The 25616-nt window shown below is 42.2% G+C and overlaps 1 protein-coding gene across 5 annotated transcripts in view; it reads right to left on the reverse strand.

Annotated features, from left to right (window-relative positions):
• Positions 1-25616, reverse strand: part of CADM2 (cell adhesion molecule 2) — a 1004393-nt gene that overhangs the window by 379018 nt on the left and 599759 nt on the right. For all 5 annotated transcript variants that reach the window (XM_073584447.1, XM_073584446.1, XM_073584445.1 and 2 more), the window contains exons 4-5: positions 18764-18901; positions 9307-9477 (exon numbers count right to left, since the gene is read on the reverse strand). In XM_073584447.1, coding sequence (XP_073440548.1) covers positions 9307-9477; positions 18764-18901 — 309 coding nt within the window. The remainder of the gene's footprint in view (positions 1-9306; positions 9478-18763; positions 18902-25616) is intronic.

Here is a 25616-nt window from a genome sequence, read left to right on the forward strand (position 1 = left end):
TGTTTTGGATAACCTCCCTGCTGGCCTGGTGTTAGGGTTTCCCTGGTTGCAACGGCATAACCCAGTTATTGACTGGGGGTCCCGGGATATTGTTAAATGGGGACCTGGGTGTTCTGAAAATTGTCTTGCTACTGTGTCTATGTCATCCGTCAACCTGGAGGGTATTCCGGAGTACCTAAAGGGTTTTAAGGATGTGTTCTCCGAAAAGGAGGCTGAGGTTCTACCACCACACCGCCCATTCGATTGTGCCGTGGATCTTGTTCCCGGTGCCAAATTGCCCAAAGCCCGGCTGTACAATCTCTCCGGCCCTGAGCGGGCTGCTATGAAGGAGTATATCTCTGAAAGCCTCCGTAAAGGGCATATACGGCCATCTGTCTCTCCCGTGGCAGCGGGGTTCTTTTTTGTAAAAAAGAAGGATGGTGGTTTACGCCCATGCCTCGATTTTCGAGAACTGAATAAAATAACCATAAGAAATGCCTACCCTCTCCCACTGATACCTGATTTGTACAATCAATTGTCAGGGGCCAGGTGGTTCTCTAAGTTGGACCTCAGGGGAGCATACAATCTCATCCGTATGCAGGAGGGGGATGAATGGAAAACTGCGTTTCTCACCTCTGAGGGTCTGTTTGAAAATTTGGTTATGCCCTTCGGTTTGACTACCGCACCAGCGGTATTCCAGAATTTCATTAACCATGTTTTTTCTGATTTTATTGGACGTTTTGTAGTTGTTTATCTTGACAATATACTTATATATTCTTCTGATAGACAAAGTCATATGGGTCATCTTCATGCGGTTCTCCAGAGGCTCAGGGAGAACTCACTCTTTGCCAAATTGGAGAAGTGTTCATTTTTTACTCAAGAAGTGTCCTTTCTAGGGGTCATCCTGTCTGCTGAGGGGTTTCGTATGGACCCTAGGAAGGTACAGGCCATTGTGGATTGGGTGCAACCCAGAGATCTCAAGGGTCTTCAGCGATTTCTGGGTTTCGCCAATTATTATAGAAAATTCATCAAGGGGTTCTCTCAAGTGGTCAAACCCCTCACTGATCTCACCCAAAAGGGAGCGGATCTTAAAAACTGGTCAGCTCCAGCTGTGGCGGCGTTTTCTTTGTTAAAAGAACGTTTCATGACTGCTCCGGTACTGGTGCAACCTGACTTGTCTAAACCATTCATCGTAGAAGTGGATGCCTCTGAGGTGGGAGTGGGGGCTGTGTTGTCCCAGGGGCCCACCACATTAACTAACTTAAGACCCTGTGCCTTCTTTTCTAAAAAATTTTCCTCTGCTGAAAGGAATTATGATGTGGGTAACCGAGAGTTGTTGGCCAATAAATTGGCTTTTGAAGAATGGAGGCATTTTTTGGAGGGGGCTGTCCATCGTATCACTGTCATTACAGATCACAAGAATCTGTCTTACATCGAATCCGCCAAACGTCTGACTCCGAGACAGGCAAGGTGGTCACTTTTTTTTTCCCGATTTCAGTTTTCCATCACTTTCAGACCAGGTTCCAAGAATGTGAAAGCGGATGCCTTGTCTCGCAGCCTAGATCTGGTATCGCCTCCGGAGCCTCCTTCCTCCATTCTTCAGCGTGGGGTGGTGGTGGCTTTGGTGTCCCAGAGATTGGAGCAGGAGATTCGTGAGGCCCAATCTCTTGCTCCTCCGTCCATACCTGAAAATAAGCTCTTTGTGCCTGTCCAGTATCGGTTAAAAGTGCTTCGGGAGTTCCACGACTCAGCTCTGAGTGGGCATCCAGGAATCTCGGCCACTCGTAAAGCCATCACTAGGCTGTTCTGGTGGCCCTCGTTGACTTCTGACGTCACTGGTTTTGTGTCCTCCTGTGAAACTTGTGCCCGCGCTAAAGCCTCCCACAACCGGCCGGCCGGGGAATTGGTGCCACTGCCAATTCCGGATAGACCGTGGACTCACCTGTCCATGGATTTTATCACCGATCTCCCACCCTCTAATGGCAAAACCGTGATCTGGGTAGTTGTGGATAGGTTCAGCAAACAAGCACATTTTGTACCCTTAACGGGCCTTCCTAATGCTGAGACTCTATCTGGCCTGTTCATTGAGCATGTGATTCGGTTGCATGGTGTGCCTGTCAGTGTGGTGTCTGATAGAGGGGTGCAATTCGTGTCAAAATTCTGGAGAGCTTTTTGTAAAAGGCTGGGCATCAGTCTGACCTTTTCATCGGCCTACCATCCCGAGACCAATGGTCAGACTGAAAGGACCAATCAGTCTTTAGAGCAGATCCTGCGGTGTCTTGTCACATCCAGACAGGATGATTGGTGCTCTATGATACCTATGGCGGAATTCGCCTTCAATAATCGTGTCAATCAGTCTACTGGTACTTCTCCTTTCTTCTGCAACTACGGGTTTCACCCTCATTTTGGTGAATTCTCCAGACTAGATTCGGAGTGTCCAGGGGCTGATTCAGCCTTTTTGCGGTTGGAAGAGGTTTGGAGGGAAGTTCAGAGAAACATTGGGGAGGCTCAGGGCAAATATAAGTTTTTTGCAGATAAACGACGCTCGGTGGGGCCGGCTTATCAGGTGGGGGATAAGGTATGGTTATCCACCAAAAACATAAGGCTGAGAATTCCCTCTGCTAAGTTGGGTCCCAAGTTTATTGGTCCGTATGAGATTTTAGAGGTGATTAATCCTGTGGTCTTTCGCCTGCGGTTGCCTCCGTCATTACGGATTCCTAATGTGTTCCACAAAGCGCTTCTGAAGCCCTCGGTGCCTTCCTCTGACGAGTCTCCCTCGCACCCGCCGCCTGTTATGGTAGATGGGCAGACCGAGTACGAGGTGGAACAGGTGGTGGATTCTCGTATGCTCCGTCGTTCACTTCAGTACTTGGTCCATTGGAAAGGATACGGTCCTGAGGATCGGTCATGGGTGCCGGCACGTTCGGTCCATGCGGATCGGTTGGTCCGGGCCTTTCACGCTCGTCATCCAGGGAAGCCTGGGGGTCCAGTGGCCCCCCATTGAGAGGGGGGTACTGTCATGGTCCAGTCCTGAGTTTATCTTCTGCTGTCTTCACTCCGGACTGGTCATGCGGGGTTTAATCTCCTCAGCCTCGTTCTGGAGCTAGCTGGGCTATTTAAATCCCTCACAGCCTGCTGACCAGTGTTAGTGATAGCTCAAGCTTGCAGTTTAGAGCCGCTGACCCTTGTACCCTGGTGATCCTCCTGCCTTTGACTGATATTCACGTGTATGACCCGGACTGATTTCTGACCCCGTCTCTTGGTATTCGTCTCTGCTGTTACGTTCCCTCTCTGGCATCTGACTCCCTGGCTTGTACCTCGACCACGTATTTCGTCTCACGTTTTGGACCCCGTGCTCATGTTCTGGCTTTCTGACTCTTGGCTTTGGTATTTTGACTATATGTTTTGCTGCTCCTTCTGGTACGTCTGCTCCTGCTAGTTTCTGACTCGGTTCGTCTGACTATTCTCTCTCGTTACCTGTGGCACCTGTGCTGTTGCTCAGGGTTGCTGCTCTTAGTGTATAACCTCTCTTCCCTCACCAGCTCCCCCTGGTGGAGGTTTCACTACATTTACACAGTAAAATATCAGTATTTGCAGATGATACAAAACTATGTAAGGTAGTTAACACAAAGGAGGACAGTTTGCAACTAGAGACAGATTTGAGTAAATTGGAGAATTGGGCTGAAAAATGGCAAATGAGGTTTAACACAGATAAGTGTAAGGTTATGCACATGGGAAGGAGAAACAGATGCTACAATTACTTACTAAATGGGAAACTGCTGGGGAAATCAGACATGGAAAAAGACTTAGGCATCTTAGTCAATAAGAAGCTAAATTGGAGTGCCCAGTGTCAGGCAGCTGCCACCAAAGCAAATAGCGTCATGGGATGCATTAGAAGAGGTCTGGGGACACGAGATGAAAACATAATTCTCCCTCTGTACAAATCACTCATCAAACCACACTTGGAGTATTGTGTGCAATTTTGGACGCCGGTGCTCAAGAAAGACATTACTGAACTTGAAAGGGTTCAAAGGCGGGCTACTAAAATGATAAATGGAGTTGGTTCACTACAATACCCAGAAAGGTTATCAAAATTAGGTCTGTTTACTCTAGAAAAGAGAAGACTTAAGGGAGACCTAATATATATGTACAAGTATATCAGAGGGCAATACAGAGATCTCTTCAATGAACTGTTTGTACCAAGGACTGTGACAAGAACAAGGGGGCATTCTCTTCATTTGGAAGAAAGACAATTTCTGCACCAGCATAGAAGAGGGTTCTTCACGGTAAGAGCAGTGAGGCTCTGGAATTCTCTTCCTGAGGAAGTGGTGATGGCCAACTCACTGAATGAATTTAAGAAAGGAATGGATGCTTTTCTTGTGAGTAACAGTATATAAGGTTACGAATAACATAATATTAAAGGTAGATGGTTGACCCAGCTTAGGGGAAGGAATTTTTTTCCCTATGGAGAAAATTGGCTTTTACTCTGTGGGTTTTTTTCCTTCCCCAGGATCAACAGTGCTGAACAGCTGCACTAAAAATAGGCTGAACTAGATGGACATAAGGTCTTCCATCAGCCTTCAAAACTATGCTACTATGTTACTGTATTTATAATGCTTTTTTATAGACTTTGGCAGTTGTTTGGCAATCTGCCTACTTTTAGGATCATGTAGGTTCACTAAAGTTCATTTGGGGAAAGTCTCGGTTTGGCCCTAGCTTTGGCAAAAAATGAAAGTCACCCTTAAGATATTGTATGTGCAAATGACATTTTTTTCTGGAGGATTCTGCCTGAAATACATCTAAAAAAGAGCTTAAAAATTCTAAAAAGAATGAACATATGCACTGTAATGTCAAAGTGACTTCTTGCTCATATTTTAAGTCTTTTTGAAATTCTTTTACCAGGCTTCAAAAGCCGTGAAGAGGTCAAATGAAGTTTCCGGTCCACTCTTTAGGTGTCTTTCTTTTGAACGCCCCTCATTAGATTACATTTTACTGTTTGTGTATATGTGCTGTTTAAAAAAGCCACCACAAAAACAACTAAAAAGATGCCAAAGAATACACTTCAGGAGAATTGCTTCCAGCATTTTCCTGAAATGTCTTCTCCTTCAAAAACTCAGCGTGAACCCCCCATGGAAAAGATGTTACTGTAACGGAGTCAGCTTCTGTTGAGTCAATATTTTGAGTGGAACTTCTGGGTAATGGCACCCACCCACCTAGGGTGAGCTGACCTTGTGAGGAACCACCCCCTATACAGGGAGTGTCAGGGGGCAAGACCAAGGGGGTGAGTCACCATGACTGCTGGAACCAGACAGACGGTCCAAGGAAGACACTAGTGTGAGTGTCTGGGGAGCATGCAGGATACAAGACAAGACAAAGCGTGATCTCAGGGTATCTTCATTAAAGCGTGGTCTCAGGGTAACATCAGGTGCAAGACATAATTATGAGGACAAAGTGAAACATAGCAAGGTGCGTGCGTGGGCACACCAAGATCCAAGGCATGATATGTGCTAGGTGGCATGCCAGGGTACCGGCAAGGGCTAGATGTCATCGGACTCCAGACATCTGGCAACTAACAACAGGCTCTGGACATCAGGCCGCAGTCATCAGGGTCCAGACCTCTGGCAGCGATCGGCAGGTTCCGGGCATCCGGCAGGCATGCCAGGGTTCAGGCAAGGAAGCACGCCAGTTCAAGATATTGTGCGTGTTAGGAGACACGCCAAGGTCCAGGGCAGGGTTCAAGGCAAAATGAGTGCTGGGAGAAACACCAGGGTCCAAGGCAAGGTTCAAGACAGGGTGCATGCTAGGAAACACCAGGATCAAGATACTAGGCATGGTGCGTGATTAGAGGACACAACAGGGTTCAAGGTCCAAGGTCCTGCGTGCACTAGAGAAGCAACCAGGATTCAAGATTCAAGGTCCTGCATGTGCTAGAGGCACGCCAGGATCACAGTACAAAGAATGGTCCTGGCCATGCTATGAGGCACGCCAGGGTACAAGGTTCACAGCAGGTCCCACACGTGCTAGAGAACACTTCGGGATTTGAGGTTCAGGACAAAGTCCTATGTGTGGAGAGGGCACACCAGGGTCTGGGTACTAGGCATGGTCATGCGCGTGCAGAGGGGCATGCCAGGGGCAGAGTTCAAGGCATGGTCCTGCACGTACAGAGGGGCACGCCAGGGGCAAAGTACTAGGCAAGGTCCTGCGCGTGCAAAGGGGCACGCCAGGGGCAGGGCTCAAAACAGAGAGTGGAACATAGGCAGTAGTACAGAGCCAGGGACAGACAAAGGACATGGTACTACAGAAAGACAGAGAGACAAGTTTCAGGACAGAGCAAAGATAGCAAAAGATGTGGGCTAAAGAAGCACAAAAGGCACAGTACGAGAAACAGCGTGTGTGCAAGGGAGCACAGAAAACAAGACAGAGGCACCGGCAGGTGGTACCGGCTGAGGCACAGACAGGCGGACACCACTAGAGCACTGGCCGGCAAGCACGGCTGAGGCACAGGCAGGTGGGCACGACTAGAGCGGCACGGCTGAGGCACAGACAGGTGGGCATGGGTACGACCAGGCGTGTGCAAGGGCCACACAGCCACAAGGCAGGGCTAGGCAAAGGTACAGAACTAAGACACATGCAAGAGGGCACGGCGAAGCCTGGTACGAAAAGTGAATGTGCAAGTGTGCACGAAAAATGTAAATAGACAGGAAGTATGCTAGGAGCACAGACAAGGCACAAAGCCAGAAAGCGGAACGTAGGCAGAAGCACAGAGCCGGGTGCAAGAGAGAAAAGCGGAACATATGCTAGAGCCCAGAGCCAGGCAAAGACAGAGAACATGGAGAGTACTACAAGGCTAAGAATAGGAAAGACAAAACATGGCACAAAAGACAGCACAAGACATGGCACAGGACAATAGACAGAGTACAAGCACAGAGCGTGTGCAGAGAAGCACAACAGGGCAGAGTGCAAGGGCACAGAATACAGAGAGCAACCGAGCAGACCAAATAGCCTAGCAGGGAAGCAGCATGATACTCAGGCCCCGATCATAGGAAGGGGCAGTCTGATATAGGGCATTAGCACCTGAACTTCCAGGTCAGGACCAGGGGAGGACTTTCAGGTCGAGTCCTCCAGGATCATAGAGAGGATCACATGGTCGGGTCCTTGATGACCTTAGAGAGGACCACATGGTAGGGTTCTCCAGGACCATAGAGAGGATCGCTGGATTTGGTCCTCCAGGACCATAGAGAGGACCACAGCAGGCAGGCAGAGCAGAGACGGGCGCGCATAGCAACGGCATGCCGCTATGAGGTACGCATGCACACAGCCATGAGAGGTAGCACATGTGCGCACAAGCAATGGCGGATAGCCATGAGGTAGAGCACGAGTGCGCAGCAGCAACTACAGACAGCCATGAAATGAGGTGCACGTGCACACTGCTCCAGAGGTTATGCAGCATAACAGACATGAGGTGCGCATGCACACTGCTCCAGGGGTCATGCGGCATAACAGTCATGAGGTGTGCATGCACACTGCTCCAGGTATCATGCAGCATAACAGTTATGAGGTGCGCATGCTCACCGCTCCAGGTAACATGCAGCATAGCAGTCATGAGGTGCGCATGCACACTGCTCCAGGGGTCATGCAGCATAACAGTCATGAGGTGCGCATGCACGCTGCTCCAGGTATCATGCAGCATAACAGTCATGATGTGTGCATGCACACTGCTCCAGGGGTCATGCAGCATAACAGTCATGAGGTGCGCGTGCACACTGCTCCAGGGGTCATGTAGCATAACAGTTATGAGGGGCATGACAGTTACATGCACATGCCTTTATTTAAAACTAACTTTGGAGCCAATCATAAGCTTCCATTATTTTCATTGTTGGGCATAAACTGCCTACAGCCAGTAAACTAAGCAGCAATCATCAAACCTCTTCAGCGTGTGCAATAATCAGACTTCTGGATGTTTATTTGGGCAGGCAGAACTCTTTTGGTATTATATTTGGGTATGGGCGGGAGATGAGCAGATCAAGTTGTAGAAGATAATGCTTGAGTAAGATTTGCTAAAATTCATGATTAAACATAAATTCGAAAATTTTTAGATTCGATTCCCAGTTCGCAAAGCAGAAAAAATTGCCTATCACCATTTCCCACACTGCCAAAACAATAGAGAGCAGGCATATGTCATTTTACATTGCTGCATGGTCCATTCCATAATGCCCTGCAGCTATGACATCTAGCAGATTATCAGATCTTGGACAGTGGTAATCAGTTCCTGGGCCATCACAGATAAATGGTTCCCAGCAGAGCATAGTTTCTAATTTTCCATCTCCAAAGTCATTAGGCAAGTTTCTTTCATCTATAGCCTGTAATAGCTTATGTTCAGTGTGGTCCTCTCTATCACCTGTAGAGTACAATCCCTTATGGTCAGCGCAGTCCCTTCTATCTCCTGTAGAGTATAATCCCTTTTGTTCAATGGGGTCCTCTCTATCTTCTGTAGAGTGTAGTCCCTTATGGTCAGTGCAGTTCCCTCTCTCTCTCCTGTAGAATATAATCCCTTATGGTCAGCGTGGTCCTGTCTGTCTCCTGTAGAGTATAATCCCTTATGGTCAGCATGGTCCTGTCTATCTCATGTAGAGTATAAGCATTTATGGTCAGCGGGGTTCTCTATCTCTCTCCTTTAATATGTAAGCTCTTAATGTCAGTGAGGTGTTCTCTCTATCTTTCTTCTGCCTTCAAAGTGTGAGACCTTATGGTCAGCAAAGATCTCTCTCCTCTCCTCCTTGTATTTTACAATCAATTACAAGCTCCCTAGTATTGAAATTTTGGGGTGAAAATTTGTCGAAGTCAGCAAATAACAATTTCTCATGATCCATTCATCTTTAGTTTTCATCAATAAGTCCAAAGAATCAGATACACAAGCAACAAATGGATAATCCAATGTGTGTTATACTGTGAGGGCAGAACTAACAAAGACAGTTGTAAATGTGAGGGAAGAGCGCCATTTTGCATTAGTCTCCATCAGTTCTATCATTACAGGTTCCATCATAGTTTATTTTTTATGTTGACATTAAAAGAAATTTGATTGAAACCCCCCAATATAAAATGATGTCAATTTGTCATCAGTTTCTCATGTTGTTCAGATCAGCTTAAATATATAAAAACTTAGTTTGACCATTACTGAGAGTAACTATCAGAAAATGAGGTCAGACATCACAGCTGAGAAAACATCGAGAATCTATATAAGGCAAAAAAGCAAAATCAGTAACGTTGCAATTTACATTGCAGTTATTCATTCTTATAATTACCATTTCATGCCAAGTCAGTACTTACAGTGGATGTCTAAGGCCTGTGTTGCTATATGAGGTGTCGAATTTAGAGAATCGTGGTCCACTCTGCAGCTCACAACTGTGCCATCATCTTTGCGATCCCCTCTGAAATCCAGCACACTGATAACCGTGAATGTCTTTCCATTGCTATCCCTCTCTTGTTTTTTCTCAACGTCTATATTAAAAGGAAGTCAGAAGTTCACTAAAAAGGTTCATTATAACAGTAAGAAAACACAGCACTCCATTCCTAACTGCAGTTTTACTTCTATTTTAGTGACAGGTGGGAGACATTGAGTGAGCCTTATTGAAGCATATTATGTAGCAGGGTTTTCTTTATAATGTGCAATTTACAAGATGAGAATAGAAAAGTACTTAGAAGAGAATTTTAATGTCCAAGGTAAAAGTAAAAATAATATTTATAATATTTGTGCAATATAAAAGTTAAATAATGTAACATTTAGAATATTTCTACATTATTTTACAGCAAATGTCTAATACAAGACTTAAGATTATCCCAACTAAGTGCCTAGTACTGGAGACAGATAAACATTGGTAACAATGGTTCAGTAATCCATGACCCTTCACACAGATTGAATGAAATACAATATCCAGTCAAACTTGAAATCTCATATTAATCCCTAAAATAATGACTGCACTCTATCTGACCCCTGCACAAACTGCTGGGCATGACAAAGAATTCAGAATAATGTGCCATTTCAGATTTTACATTTGTTGATAGATTTTAGAAGTTAAACTGAATTTACAACTTTTTTTTATATCTGCAGCCAATCCTTGGAAGCGTCAACACTATATATGCCTCACTGGTCACTATTACTAGGGTGCATAAAAATGTCAGGTCAAGACTTCTGAGGTCAAGATATCTTGCAGGGCTGCTTTTTACAAAAGTTCCAGATGGATGACTGATCAATCCAGCTATAATCCTCAACATCTCTTTCTTAAACCCGCTGAAAACAAGATGTCTACTTAAGAGGGTTTGGTTTTCCACATTAGCCAAATATTTTAAAGACCCGGACTCCTAGTGCATAGTTTGCACTAAAACACTGCCTGCTTGGAACTTGCCATTTTGAGGCCTAAAGAGCACACCAAGTCTGTCTTTTCAGTAATAACCCTAGCACTCACGACCCACCTCAGCTGCAGCCAAGCACACTCCACATTGAAAATCACCAGCCTGATGATTCCTTCTCACAGTTGGGACTAGAACCAATTTCAGGCTTCACAAGTGCCATCTTTCAGTCCTTAGACCAACGCTGGTGGTCACTGAGCAGACATTCTCTGCTCCTGCTACCTGTCTCTCTACCTACCAAGTACCTCTGAACAGTGAGGACAGCACAGCTCAGTCAGCCTCCTGCTTGCTTAGCCATCTTCCTTGCGGTAATCCATAAAGTGGGGATAACAATCTGAGATCTCTGGTGACAGACAACTACTCCTTCAGAAGTGAGGTACTGTAGCTGTTAGTGGGGGGACCTGGGATAAATGGCACTACTGTACATGCTTCAAGACAAGGCAGACATTTTCCAATGTTTTCAGTGTCTTTGATTTATATAAAGCAATCTACTGCCAGTCCATCTAAGTTGTCACAAGGCTGAAGGAACCTTAACAACCTTAATTGGTCATGAGCTGGTTATAACTTGCCTCAAAGCAGAAAAATCCCTAGTTAAATAGCAATCCTGCTGTACTTGTTATGCATCGAGAACATTTAATGGTTGATTTATGACTCATATCCTTGAACCTTGGATTACAGCTAATATACAAATACCAACACCTTGCCTCACTGCAAAGCCAACAAATAGCTGATTCTGAAACAGAATTTTATTTTTTTTCAGAGAAAGGTCAGAATTTGACATCCTAGTTTGTGATTTGAACAATCAACATTTCTAGTACAAAACTTCAGCCCAGTGACCGATACAGGTAACATCATTTCCTGAACTTACATAAATTCAGTCATCAGTCAGCTTAGGAAGACAGTAAATTAACAGGATAGTAGGAGAGAGATATTTTATGTTTTGAATTACTTCTGTTGCTTACACATGCTATTCTTCTGAGTTGTTAATATGTAAATTCATGCCCTACAATTCATTAATACGAGAAATTGCTCTCCTTACATTTATACATTCATTTCGATTACCTCCTCACAGTCATTGAGACCTGCATATTAATGGGCATGAAAAAATTACTTGTCAAAACAACAAAATTCACCTAACTCCATATCTCAAATGTCAACCAAATCTTCCAGTTTGGGAACACCAACATTTTCTACACTGCTAAAAATAAAAACAGCACAAATAATAAAGTTAAGCAACTACTCACAATGTCTCACATGACAAGATCATCAGAAAATCCAAAGGCTTTGCCTGAACTTTTAACTGATGTGAACACCAAGCCAGACTCCTCCAGCTTCACCTGTAACAGAAAACCTACAAGCAGCTGCTGTTGCTCAAGAAGTCTCAGAACTCCTCGTACTGCTCTATAATAAGAGATTAAATGTCCTCTCGGCAACCATCAGTTCAGCTCTAGCCCAGATTCTGATAGGCACACAAAAACTTGCTGAACTAGAGAATTGGGTCAATGATGGTGACAGTATCATCACCTCTTTGGGCCAGACTTCCACCAATAATCGAAAAGAAGATATTTCCCTCTTTGACAAATTGGAGGACCTAGAAAATAGAGAGAAGCGGAATAATCTCTGATCCATGGGTGTCTCATAATATTTTTGGAACTAATCTAACCATCGCTCTCACTACTGATCTCAAACAAACTTTGCAACTTTCTATCACTGATGGATGATGGCTGAACTTACTAACAGTAAAAAACAGCTCTATCCTAATCTTTAAGGACTTTTTTCTTCCGTCACTCAAAGACATAAAGGTTTTTCAAAATTTCGTCAATATCTTAATGAGAGCTCTATTAGATTCCAACAGATTTATCCCACCAAAAGACCAAGGCAATGGTGAAATGGTAAAATTTCCCAAAATTCTCTACCTATTTTAATTCCTACCCACAGGCCTAAACCCAAAAGAAATGAAACAAAGCCATTATTTATATTAATACTTTATATACCATATTTATAGAGTTGATTTATATTGATACTTAATTTGGGGGTTTAATCCCTTTTCATATGTCATCTCAAACTAGTAAAGATGGTGGCATAAATTTTCCCAACAGAAAACTATATAATTTGGCTTCTCTCCCTAGATTGATTCGAGACTGGCTGCATGTTACATCTATATTCACAGATCATTCTATTGATCAACAGTTCATCTGTCTTGTGTCTCTCAAATAGGAACTTCACCTGCCATTTTCCCAACTGCCTGACAACTTACAAATTAATCCTTTGTTAATATCAACTCGGAAAGCATGGGAGACCAGACAATTGTTGTCATTACAACCTAAAGGACCGTCGAATAGCATAAACAGCGTGCACCATAGTCAGAACATTACACCCTAACTGACATTTGAATGAGACCTAAAAATTGCTAACTATGGCCAGGGATTGCAACGTGGTAACCTCTTTTTTTGCACAATCTTACAGGCCACAAAAAGGGAAAACAAAATCATAAATGTTATAAGTTGTACAGTATGCATTGAATATCTACATTAGCATCATTTTTACAATAACCTGCACATGCACCATTAATCTTGAATCCTTCATTATTTTTTAAACAACTGTGAAATTTTTTTTTACATATTAAATGTAAATTTGTTAAGTACTCGCAATTCAGAACTAAAATGAGTTTAAAAAGGAAATTTCCCTGGATGTTTTAATTTAAACTGTGGACAACCTTCAATTGGTGTTTCTTCTCTGATTCTGTAACATTTTTTCTTTTTCTTCTGTGCCTTTTAGTTCTAAAGTTATGCCCCTGTAATAAGCACTTCCCTTTAACTTACTGGGCATGTACTGCAGAATTTCTGTGGACAGAGCCATGTTTTGATTGGCCAGTGTCAAATAAAACAATGCAACCTTCCATAGGCAAGTTCTTTGTTGCATGCCCAGTTGGCTGAAGGAAAAATTGATATCATTGTTACCAAGGGGCATAACTTTGGAAATAAGAGGCACAGAAAAAAACAAACTGTTCCAGAAACCATAGCACAACACCAACTGGAGGAGGTACTCAGTTTGCATTTAAAAATCAAGTAAAAGGTCCTCTTTAAGGAGTCTGAAAAATAATCTCCAATCACATAATAACTGGAGATGAGTGAATTTGTTTGGATTTTGGCCTTGAATCTGATTTTGACATATTCAGGCCATATTCGAACACTATTCGGGCCGAATGTATGTCCTGATTCTGAACATATTCAGTAATTTCTACTTCCATTGACTCTAATGACGTTCGGCTCTGTTTGACGAATATTGAAAAATCAATACTCGAATCCGATCATTTTCGGAACCAAATCTGAACAAATTTGCTCATCTCTAATAATAGTTCATTCGGTTAATTTTTTCCAACTTCTGTATTTTAACCCCTTACCTACAATTCACGTAATATTCCGTCCATGTGACCATGGACCTAATTACCATGGACGGAATATTACGTCATCGCGATCAGCGGCGCCCACGTGGTGAGCGCCGCTGATCGCGGCCGAGTGTCAGCTAATTATCATAGCTGACACCCGGCACAATGTGTCAGGGGCGGTCACGGACCGCCCCTGACACGTTAACCCCTTGCACACCGCGATCAAACGCGATCGCGGTGTACCGGGGGTTAAAGGGAAGCATCGGCAGGGAGGGGGCTCCCTCCGTGCTTCCCTGAGCCCCCCACGGCAGCGCAATGTGCAGCGCTGCTGCGGGGGACTCCCTTCCTCCAGGCCCCCGAATCCAAGATGGCGACGGGGGCCTTCGGGGGCCTGAGGAAGCTGGCTTCCTCAGTGCCTGCAAAGCGCAGGCATGAGGAAGTCTGCAGCAGTGCCTGTGACAGATCGCTGATCTGTCACAGTGATCTGTGATGTGACAGATCAGCGATCTGTCACAGGACAGTGATGTCCCACCTGGGACAAGGTAATAAAGTAAAAAAAAAAAAAAAAAAAGTGTTAAAAATAATTTAAAAAAAATCGCTAAATAAATTAGTTAAAAAAAAAAAAATATTCCCCAATAAATCCATTTTTTGAAAATAAAAAAAAAACAAAACAATAAAAGTACACATATTTGGTATCGCCGCGTCCGTAATGACCTGCCCTATAAAACTGTCCCATTAGTTAACCCCTTTAGCGAACCCCTTAAAAAATAAAAATAAAAAACGAAGCAAAAAATAATGATTTATTATCATACCACCGAACAAAAAGTGCAATAACGCGCGATCAAAAAGACGCATATAAATATCCATGGTACCGCTGAAAACGTCATCTTGTCCCGCAAAAAACGAGCCGCCATACAGCATCATCAGCGAAAAAATAAAAAAGTTATAGCTCACAGAATAAAGCGATACAAAAATAATTATTTTTTATATAAAATTGTTTTCATTGCAAAAAACCGACAAAACATAAAAAAACGACCTAAATGAGGTATCGCTGTAACCGTACTGACCCGAAGAATAAAAACGCGTTATCAATTTTACCGCACGCGGAATGGTGTAAACGCACCCCCCAAAAGAAATTCATGAAAAGCTGGTTTTTGTTCATTCTGCATCCCAAAAATCGGAATAAAAAGCGATCAAAAAATGTCACGTGCCCGAAAATGGTACCAATAAAAACGTCAACTCGTCCCGCAAAAAATAAGACCTCACATGACTCGGTGGGTCAAAATATGGAAAAATTATAGTTCACAATATGTGGTGATGCAAAAACTATTTTTACAATAAAAAGCGTCTTTTAGCGTGCGACAGCCGCCAAACATAAAAACCGCCATAAATCGTAAATCAAACCCCCCGTTATCACCCCCTTAGTTAGAGAAAAATAATAAAACTAAAAGAAAATGTATTTATTTCCATTTTCCCGCTAGGGTTAGGGTTAGGGTAGGGTTAGGGCTAGGGTTAGGGTTAGGGCTAGGGTTAAGGCTAGGGTTAGGGTTAGGGTTAGGGCTAGGGTTAGGGCTAGGGTTAGGGTTAGGGATAGGGTTAGGGCTAGGGCTCAGATTAGGGTTAGGGGTGTGTTGAGGTTAGGGTTGGAGTTATAATTGGGGGTTTCCACTGTTTGGGCACATCAGGTGCTCTCCAAAGGCAACATGGCGTCTGATCTCAATTCCAGCCAATTCTGCGTTGAAAAAGTCAAATGGTGCTCCTTCCCTTCCAGGCTCTGCCATGTGCCCAAACAGTGTTTTACCCCCACATGTAGGGTATCAGCCTACTCAGGACAAATTACAAAACAACTTTTGGGGTCCAATTTCTCCTGTTACCCTTAGGAAAATAAAAAATTGGGGGCAAAAATATAATTTTGCGGAAAAAAATGTTTTTTTTATTTTCACGCCCAGGCGTTATAAACTTCTGTGAAGCACTTGGGGGTTCAAAGTGCTCTCCACACATCTAGATAAGCTCCATGGGGGGTCTAGTTTCCAAAATGGGGTCACTTGTGGGGAGTTTCAATAGTTTAGGTACATCAGGGGCTCTCCAAACGCACATGACACCCGCATACCAATCCATCAAAGTCTGCATTCCAAAACGTCACTACCTCCCTTCCGAGCCCCGACGTGTGCCCATACAGTAGTTTTCTCCCACATATGAGATATCAGCGTACTCAGGACAAATTGGACAACAACTTTTGGGGTCCAATTTCTCCTGTTACCCTTGGGAAAATAAAAAAAATGGGGACTAAAAGATGATGTTTGTTGAAAAAATACGATATTTTTATTTTCACGCCCGGTCGTTATAAACTTCTGTGAAGCACTGGGGGGTTCAAAGTGCTCACCACACATCTAGATAAGTTCATTAGGGGGTCTAGTTTCCAAAATGGGGTCACTTGTGGGGGGTTTCCACTGTTTAGGTACATCAGGGGCTCTCCAAACGCAACATGACACCCGCAGACCATTCCATCAAAGTCTGCATTCCAAAACGTCAGTACTTCCCTTCCGAGCCCCGACGTGTGCCCATACAGTAGTTTTCTCCCACATATGAGGTATCAGCGTACTCAGGACAAATTGGACAACAACTTTTGGGGTCCAATTTCTCCTGTTACCCTTGGGAAAATAAAAAAATGGGGACTAAAAGATCATGTTTGTGGAAAAAATACGATTTTTTTATTTTCACGCCCGGTCGTTATAAACTTCTGTGAAGCACTGGGGGGTTCAAAGTGCTCACCACACATCTAGATAAGTTCATTAGGGGGTCTAGTTTCCAAAATGGGGTCACTTGTGGGGGGTTTCCACTGTTTAGGTACATCAGGGGCTCTCCAAACGCAACATGACACCCGCAGACCATTCCATCAAAGTCTGCATTCCAAAACGTCACTACTTCCCTTCCGAGCCCCGACGTGTGCCCATACAGTAGTTTTCTCCCACATATGAGGTATCAGCGTACTCAGGACAAATTGGACAACAACTTTTGGGGTCCAATTTCTCCTGTTACCCTTGGGAAAATAAAAAAATGGGGACTAAAAGATCATGTTTGTGGAAAAAATACGATTTTTTTATTTTCACGCCCGGACGTTATAAACTTCAGTGAAGCACTGGGGGGTTCAAAGTGCTCACCACACATCTAGATAAGTTCCTTGGGGGGTCTAGTTTCCAAAATGGTGTCATTTGTGGGGGGTTTCTACTGTTTTGGTACATCAGGGGCTTTCCTAATGCGACATGGTGTCCGATCTCAATTCCAGCCAAAAACGTCAAATGGCGCTGCTTCCCTTCCGAGCTCTGCCATACGCCCAAATAGTGGTTTACACCCACATGTGGGGTATCAGCATACTCAGGATAAATTGCACAATATCTTTTAGGGTCCTGTTACTTTTGGAAAAATAAGTATTGAGGGTGAAAAGATCATTTTTGTGGAAAAAATATGATTTTTTAATTGTACTGCTGTACGTTATAAACTTCTGTGAAGCCCTTGGGGGTTCAAAGTTCTCACCACACATCTAGATAAGTTCCTTGGGGGGTCTAGATTCCAAAATGGTGTCATTTGTGGGGGGTTTCCACTGTTTTGGTACATCAGGGGTTTTCCAATCGCGACATGGTGTCCGATCTCAATTCTAGCCAAAAACGTCAAATGGCGCTGCTTCCCTTCCGAGCTCTGCTATGCGCCCAAATAGTCATTTACACCCACATATGGGGTATCAGCGTACTCAGGACAAATTGCACAATAACTTTTAGGGTCCTGTTACCCTTGGAAAAATAAAAATTGTGGGTGAAAAGATCATTTTTGTGGAAAAAATATGATTTTTTAATTGTACCGCTGTACGTTATAAACTTCTGTGAAGCCCTTGTGGGTTCAAAGTTCTCACCACATATCTAGATAAGTTCCTTGGGGGGTCTAGTTTCCAAAATGGGGTCACTTGGGGGGGTTTCCACTGTTTAGGTACATCAGGGGCTCGCCAAACGTGACATGGCGTCCGATCTGAATTCCAGCCAATTTTGCATTGAAAAAGTCAAACGGCGCTCCTTCCATTCTGAGCTCTGCCATGCGCCGAAACAGTGGTTCCCCCCCACATATCAGGTATCAGCGTAGTCAGGACAAATTGCACAATAACTTTTGCAGTCCAATTTCTCCTGTTACCCTTGGTAAAATAAAGAAAATTGAACCTGAAGTATTTTTTTTGTGAAAAAAAGTTAAATGTTCATTTTTTTTTTAATATTCAAAAAATTCCTGTGACTCACCTAAAGGGTTAATAAACTTCTTGAATGTGGTTTTAAGCACCTTGAGGGGTGCAGTTTTTAGAATGGTGTCACTTTTGGGTATTTTCTATCATATAGACCCCTCAAAGTGGCTTCAAATGTGAAGTGGTCCCTAAAAATAAAATGGTGTTGCAAAAATGAGAAATCGCTGGTCAATTTTTAACCCTTATAACTTCCTAGCAAAAAAAAATTTTGGTTGCAAAATTGTGCTGATGTAAAGTAAACATGTGGGAAATGTTATGTATTAAGTTTTTTGTGTGCCGTATCGCTGTGATTTAAGGGCATAAAAATTCAAAGTTGGAAAATTGCGAAATTTTCAAAATTTTCGCCAAATTTCCGTTTTTTTCACAAATAAACGCAAGTTATTTGAATGCAATTTTACCACTAACATGAAGTACAATATGTCACGAGAAAACAATGTCAGAATCACCAGGATCCATGAAAGCGTTCCAGAGTTATGACCTCATAAAGGGACAGTGGTCAGAATTGTAAAAATTGGCCCGGTAGTTAACGTGCAAACCACCCTTGGTAGTGAAGGGGTTAAATTGCTTCTTTATTTGTTGAAGAACAATTAAAACAGAAACCTAATGCTAGAACAGGCAGATTATATCCTAGAGCATAAGCAACCAAAACGAAAAATCTTTTTAGGGAACTACGGCACATTTGCAATTTTAATGTAAAATTTTCTCACCTGTTATTTCTTGGTCGCCTTTGAACCATCTAATATCTGCAGCTGGTTTGCTACCAGATGTTTTACAAGTCAGGCGAATTGGGTCTCCTTCCATAACTGGGGATGAATATCCTGAAATATGTGGCTTCTCAGGAACACCTAAATCAATATAAAGTCCACACAAACAAATAATTGAAGTTAAATATGTAAATAAAATATAAAACAGAAAAAAAAATTTGTAACAATTAATTTAATAAGTTTTGAAAACTAAAGATGAGTGCATCCATTTGATTCAAATTTAAATCATCTAGAACTTGGGGTAATTTTCTTGACCTGGCAAATTCTAATTATAGTATTTGAGATTTGCTTAGTGTGAACAGCCAGAAATGGCTGCTGCCATTTTTCACAATGCAGAAGATTGCATCAGCCATGTAAAGCTGATATGACCTCAGGTGTGGATTTTACATCACATAGTATAGTCTACAGCAGTGTTCCCCAACTCCGGTCCTCAAGAGCGACCAACAGGTCATGTTTTCAGGATTTCCTCATTATTGCACAGGTGTTTGAATTCTTGCCTGTCCAGGTGATGCAATTATCACCTGTGCAATACTAAGGAAATCCTGAAAACATGACCTGTTGGTGGCTCTTGAGGACCGGAGATGGGGAACACTGGTCTACAGGATGACTTATCATAGCCTATATTAAAGCCTAGGCTTGAATTTCAGCAGCCATTTTATGGTGAATCTGGATAGTTAAAGGACATAAAAGCTTATCTGTAGAGATAGAGTGAAAGCCATGAAGAAAACTAAAAACTAAAAAATGCAATGCAGCCACTACATGTATACACACCCTAAGGATCGTGTGTTTGACAAGCCAGCAATGAAGAAATTTAGTATGCCAGGAAAAGAGTAAATTGTCCTACATGTTTTTCATTGCAATTAGAGGCTTTACAGTACTCTCAATTTGTAGTGAATAATTTAATTACAAATCATTTTCTCTTAAAAAATTCTATGAATGTGATCAATTTTAATTTAAAAAAAATTGCTCATGTCTAATATAAACTAATACAAAGGAGAAAATATGTGTAAGATATAAATAATATATAAAATAAAAAAATATAAAAATAAACCCTAAAAATCAGTTACCAATAAAACCCTCAGCTGATAATAAAGGCAATAAATACTTTACAAGTTAGATAAAAAAAAACCTTCTAAATTACTTTAATAATTTCATATTCAAACAGAGAGAACCTTGCATTGGAAAAAAACCCTTTATTTTCTTTGCAGTGGTTGTATAATGCGGAACCATCAGTTCATAGGGAGGATATAGAAAGACATTTATACTTTGGCTCCAAAGATGGGTCTCTGTGGAAAAGCATTAAGCTGAGGAAGTTATTATCCTGAAATACTGTGCTTAGAATGGGTAGTTTTTGTCCTTAATGGCAAACTTGTAAAGATTTTTTGTAAAATTGTCCCAGTGGGGCTTAAAGAAGCCAGCTTTCAAATACTATGCACAAAACCAATTCAGCAGCTGGATTAACTTTAATGTGTCTGGCATCCAGCATTAGTCCTATTAAGTGAAAGAACTTGGTATTCTAAAACAAGTGAAGTTCACGGGCAAAAAGGGAAAAAAAAATCAATCTCTAAAATTGTATAACAGGTTAGGAACATAGGTGTGTTTGCAATAAACTATAGCAATTTCATCTGATTCAGCTCCTGACATTCAATGAATCTCATAAAGTGTTGAGTTTAAGTGTTATTCCACAGCATTCTCGATGAATCTCTTTCATTTTTAGTGTCACTGAAACTCTCGGAGGGGAAAAAAGGGAGAGATCATTTAGGGAATAAGGTATAAATGGTGAAGTGCTCCCAATAAAACAGCAAAAACTAATAGTCTGCAGTAGAAATGACAGGAACAAAGAAAAACACTAAGGCAGAAAAAAAAGAAAGCAGCTATAAAACTTTCCTTAATTTTAGAGTTTTATGAGCACCATGTCCTTAAGAATATACAGTTGAAAGGTTTAAGCTGGCTGTAGCCAAAACACTATCTCCAGAGAATAATAAGAAACAGAAATACAATAAAAAAGCTGTGGCTTAAGAGATAAAGCATGGTTTTTCAAGGGAAAATGGTTTATATAGAGTCTAATCTGCAGGTATCATGTTATAGAGCAGGAGGAGCTGCATAGATGGATACATTCCTCAACCTTGAAATTGTAACACCAAGAATGAAAATTCAATGAGTTATGGAAATCTCAGGATCAATAGACATGTTAATGACAATGAAAATTATCAAAAAATAGAAACAACATTTACAAAATGTCTTAATTTATTCAGTACCATGTATGAGTGCTTTGTGCAGACATCCGCGCACTTAAGCCCCCGTTACACACTGCGATATCGCTATCAATATCGCTGTAAAGTCACCGATTTTGTGACGTAGCAGCGATATTGCTAGCGATATCGCTACGTGTGATACTTACCTCCGACCGGCTCCCCCGCTGGTTATAGCTGATCGCGCGAGAAGGTCCTGGATCATTTCTCGTCATCAGCTTCCTGCGGCGCTTCCTGCTGTGACGAGGAGCGACGCGTGGACGTGGGCTGGAGGCTGTCAGGATCGCCGCGTCTGACAGGTAAGTAGTGACCCCCGACCCCTGCGATGACGCTGGTGAGATCTGCCTGTGTGGCAGCTCACTAGCGACCACTTAGCGATGCACCAGCGATCCATATCGTTGTCGGGATCGCTGGTGCATCTCTATGTGTAACGGTACCCTTACTGTGTCTGCTATCAATGAGGTCATTAGTGCTTGCTTTGGAATGTACTACCATGCTGAATGCACTTGGTTAAACCATTAAGATGCGCTGCTAAAAGTTCCCTTTGCAATTGCCGGCCAATGACAAGCCGGATGTACTCAATAGAAGGTAAGTCTGCAGGCACAGTAACCATGGTAGCACATTTAGGCCATGTAAGCTGCTTAGAGTAGCATGAACCACATGTAGCCTGGCATTGTCTTGATGGGACACTTTGAGAAAATGGTCATATCACTGATTACTCCACTAAATCAATGTAACACCAACGTGATAGTGTATCTGAAATAAAAACTAGAGGAGTCCAGTTACCATCCATAATGCCACATCCCATAATCCCAGGAATGGGATCAGTGCTATGTTCCCTCTTTAAAGATGTTTCAGAATAATGCCCATTTGGCCTCCTGTTCAAGACCACAGGATGAAATTGAGAAATAGAGGATAGACAGGTATATCCTTTTTGGTGATGGGTCATGCTTTTGTTTTTTATGCAACGATAGCTGGAGATTGGTCTGGAGGCCACATTGGCAATGTCATGAAGAGGCCTTAACTAGAGAATTTCACACTGGTCATATTTGCATGATTATGGTGTGAGGGAGTAAAATGTATGGTAGCTATTTTGGCCCAAAATTGTTATAATGACCTGCAGTTTCTTTGGAATGCTTCCCATAGAGCACATCGGGGATACCATTGGTCAGCAAATGCAGCAAGAGCCGTTAGCAGCGTATCTTGAAGATTTGCATTTGCAAATGCATTCATAGTGGCAGGAAGTTTCTCAGACAACCACTCATTTAACCACTAATATCCTCATGCATTTCAAGGCATGTAAGTGCAGGTATTTCTGTACATGATGCTAATTATCGATGCATAATAAATTAAGATGTTTTGAAAATATTACCATTTTTTCATAATTTCCATGTACTGTATATAATCGTTTATAAGCCGTGTTTTTCATCACTTTTTTGTGCTGAAAACGCCTCCCTCGCCTTATTCACGAGTCATTGTCCCAGAAGCCAGTGGGGGAGGGAGAGCGGTGAAGCAGCGGGTCACAGGATTCTGGAGCCAGCGGCTACGGCTGTAACTGTGCCCGCTGCTAAAGAGAAAAGAATATTCACTGCACTGACATTGAATATTCATTTCTCATATAGCGTGTACAGTTACAGCCACAGCCACTGGCTTCCATCAGCTGTAAAAAAAACCTCCTACTTACCTTCTCTGAGCGCCATCACAATCACTTGTCCCACTAAGTTGAGAGAGGTGAATATTCAATACCTTAATGAGTGGGGACATGTCATTGACCAGCCGCAAGAGCTGCTGGCACCTGAACAAGATGCTGCGATAGTGCACAGGGAAGGTAAGTAGGAGGTTTTTCATGATTTTCTCATGGGGGCATGCATACAAGGATAGGGATAAGGAATCATGCATACAAGGATAGGGATGAGGAGTCATGCACACCAGGATATGGATGAGAAGCCATGCTGACAAGGATGGGGATAAGGAGCCATGCATACAAGGATAGGGATGAGGAGCCATGTAGATAAGGACGAGGATAAGAATCCATGCATACAAGGATAGGGATGAGGAGCCATGCAAACCAGGACAGGGATGAGGAGCCATGCATACAAGGACATGGATGAGGATTCCGTGCAACTAGGATGGAGATGCATGGACAATGCATACCCTGCTTATACTTGAGTCAATATTTTCCAAGTTTTTCATGGCAAAATTAGTTGCCTTGGCTTATACTGAGGTCGACTTATACAGGGGTATATATGGTAATTAACATGTCTATCCATTATGTGATTTCCATAATTCAATTTCTTCTTGGTATTGCAATTTTGATATTGAGGAGTATATTTTTTTTGTGGGAAAAGACTTTGGTTTAGGGCTCATTCAGACATGCCAGATTGTCATCAGTGTTTTGCATCACATTTTTATCAGTGTTTGATAACTATGTCCATTTTTAAAATGAGAGATTCAGCAGTTTTTTTTGGGGGGTTGCATATAAGAAGTATTCTCTAGACTCTCCTGTCAAGCAAACATGAAAATCTTACAGCAATAGTATGCAACTTGGAAGGCATCTGAGTGCTTTACCTTTTTTTTCTGAACCAACAGACTTTCAATGGAGAGTTTTATCCTTGACTCTGGTAAAGTCAAACATGTCATCTTTTTTGGTGTGGACTGGTGATCAGCAAGTATACTCGTTGCTCGGGTTTTCCAAAGTATGCTCGGGTGTCCTCCGAGTATTTTGGTGTGATCGGAGATTTAGTTTTAGTTGACGCAGCTGCATGTATTCAGGCTGTCAACGCAACTGCAAATCATGCAGCTGCGTCAACAAAAACTAATTCTCCGAGCATGCCAAAATGCTCGGAGGACACCCGAGCATGCTTGGGAAAACCCAGGCAACAAATATGCTCGCCCATCACTAGTGTGGACACAAAACATATGGATAAGTCCAAGAGAAGCATAAATAGAATTTTTACATGAATGAGACCGAAAATGTGTTTTATGAAGTGATATACTTTGTGGTTATAAGTCTATTGGGTGGTCGTACTTAATGATTGACAGCCTTCTTGCATGTGTATACATACAGAGATAACTGTCAATCACCTCTTAGGCCCCCTAGACTTACAAGGTTATCTTTCATAATTTGAAATACTTTATTTTCTTTGAAAAAGGTGAATCACATGGAATTAAAACTCAATTTTTAGTGTATTTTTCTTATCAAGGTTACCCCATAAATAATATAATGTATGTTACCTATGCTCAGGATAACTCATAAATGTATGATTGCTGGGGTTCTAACTGCTGTGACTCCCACTGTAAACGAGAACTGCGGTCTCAAAGTATTATGAATAAAAGTATATTGAGTGAAAGTATCATGAGTGAAAGTATCATGGTTGAAAGTAGCATTAATGAGAATGTCCGACCACTAATTTGTTGTCAACACTCCTATAGACAGTTAATAGTCGTAGCAAATGCTCTTTAATGCTTTATTCCCAGAACTTTGAGATCAAAGTTTTCTTGACCAGTGTGGGTCTTATCATTTGAACACCTAGTGGTCATACTTTTCAGACTATTCTTTGAATAGGTGATAAGTGGTGCTGATGAAACAATCACTTGAAAAAACACATATTATTCATAGTGCATCTACGAATACGTGCAATTAAAGTCATGCCTGTGCTGGCTATATATACAGTAACTATTGGCTAAATGCTGATTTGCCTAATGGTTATTCTTCCTGACAACAATATAAACTTGCAGGCTTGGCTCAGCCTATCATTCATATTTACAGTGGTTTCACCCCCTTGGCTTTTTACCTTATTTTGTTACATTACAATTTGTGTTTAAATATTTTTGTAATCCGATTTGTGTGTGATGCATAAGCAAGCACTAAATAGTCCAAGTTGGTGAAGAGAAGTGAAAAAAATATAGGTAGAAATTACATTTATGGGATCAAATGACTAAAAATTGGCATGTGCTTATGTATTCACCCCTATGGTATGTCAGTATATACACACCTTTTCTGAAAGGCCACAGAGGATGCAGCTCCACTAAGCAAGAGGAACCACTAACCAAACAACACCATGAAGCCCAAGGAGATCTCCAAACACGTTAGGGACCAAGGTTTGGAGAAGTACAAGTCAGAGTTGGGTTATAAAAAATATCCTAACCTCTGATGGATACCCAGACAACCATTAAATCCATTATCATCATATGGAAAGAACATGGTACCACAACAAATTAGCCAATATTGTTGCTCACCAAAACTCTCAGCCAGGGCAAGGAGGGCATTAATCATTGAAGCAGCACAGAGACCAAAGGTAACCCTAAAGTATCTGAAGATTTCCCAAGAAGAGACTGGAGTATCTGTTCATGTGGCCACAACAAGCCGGTGACCTCTATGGGAGAGTGTGGAAAAAAAGTCTTTACTTACACACCAAAAATGTAATGTAAGTTTATCAAAATACATTTAGGAGACTTCCCAAAAGTATGGAGGAAGATACCATGGTCAGATAAGATCAAAATTGAGCTTTTTGGCAAACAAGTTAAATGATATGTCTGGCGCC

This window comes from Dendrobates tinctorius, unplaced genomic scaffold (genome assembly GCF_039654945.1).
Source record: "Dendrobates tinctorius isolate UK_male_01 unplaced genomic scaffold, ASM3965494v1 ptg000084l, whole genome shotgun sequence".
NCBI classification, from domain to species: Eukaryota; Metazoa; Chordata; class Amphibia; order Anura; family Dendrobatidae; genus Dendrobates; species Dendrobates tinctorius.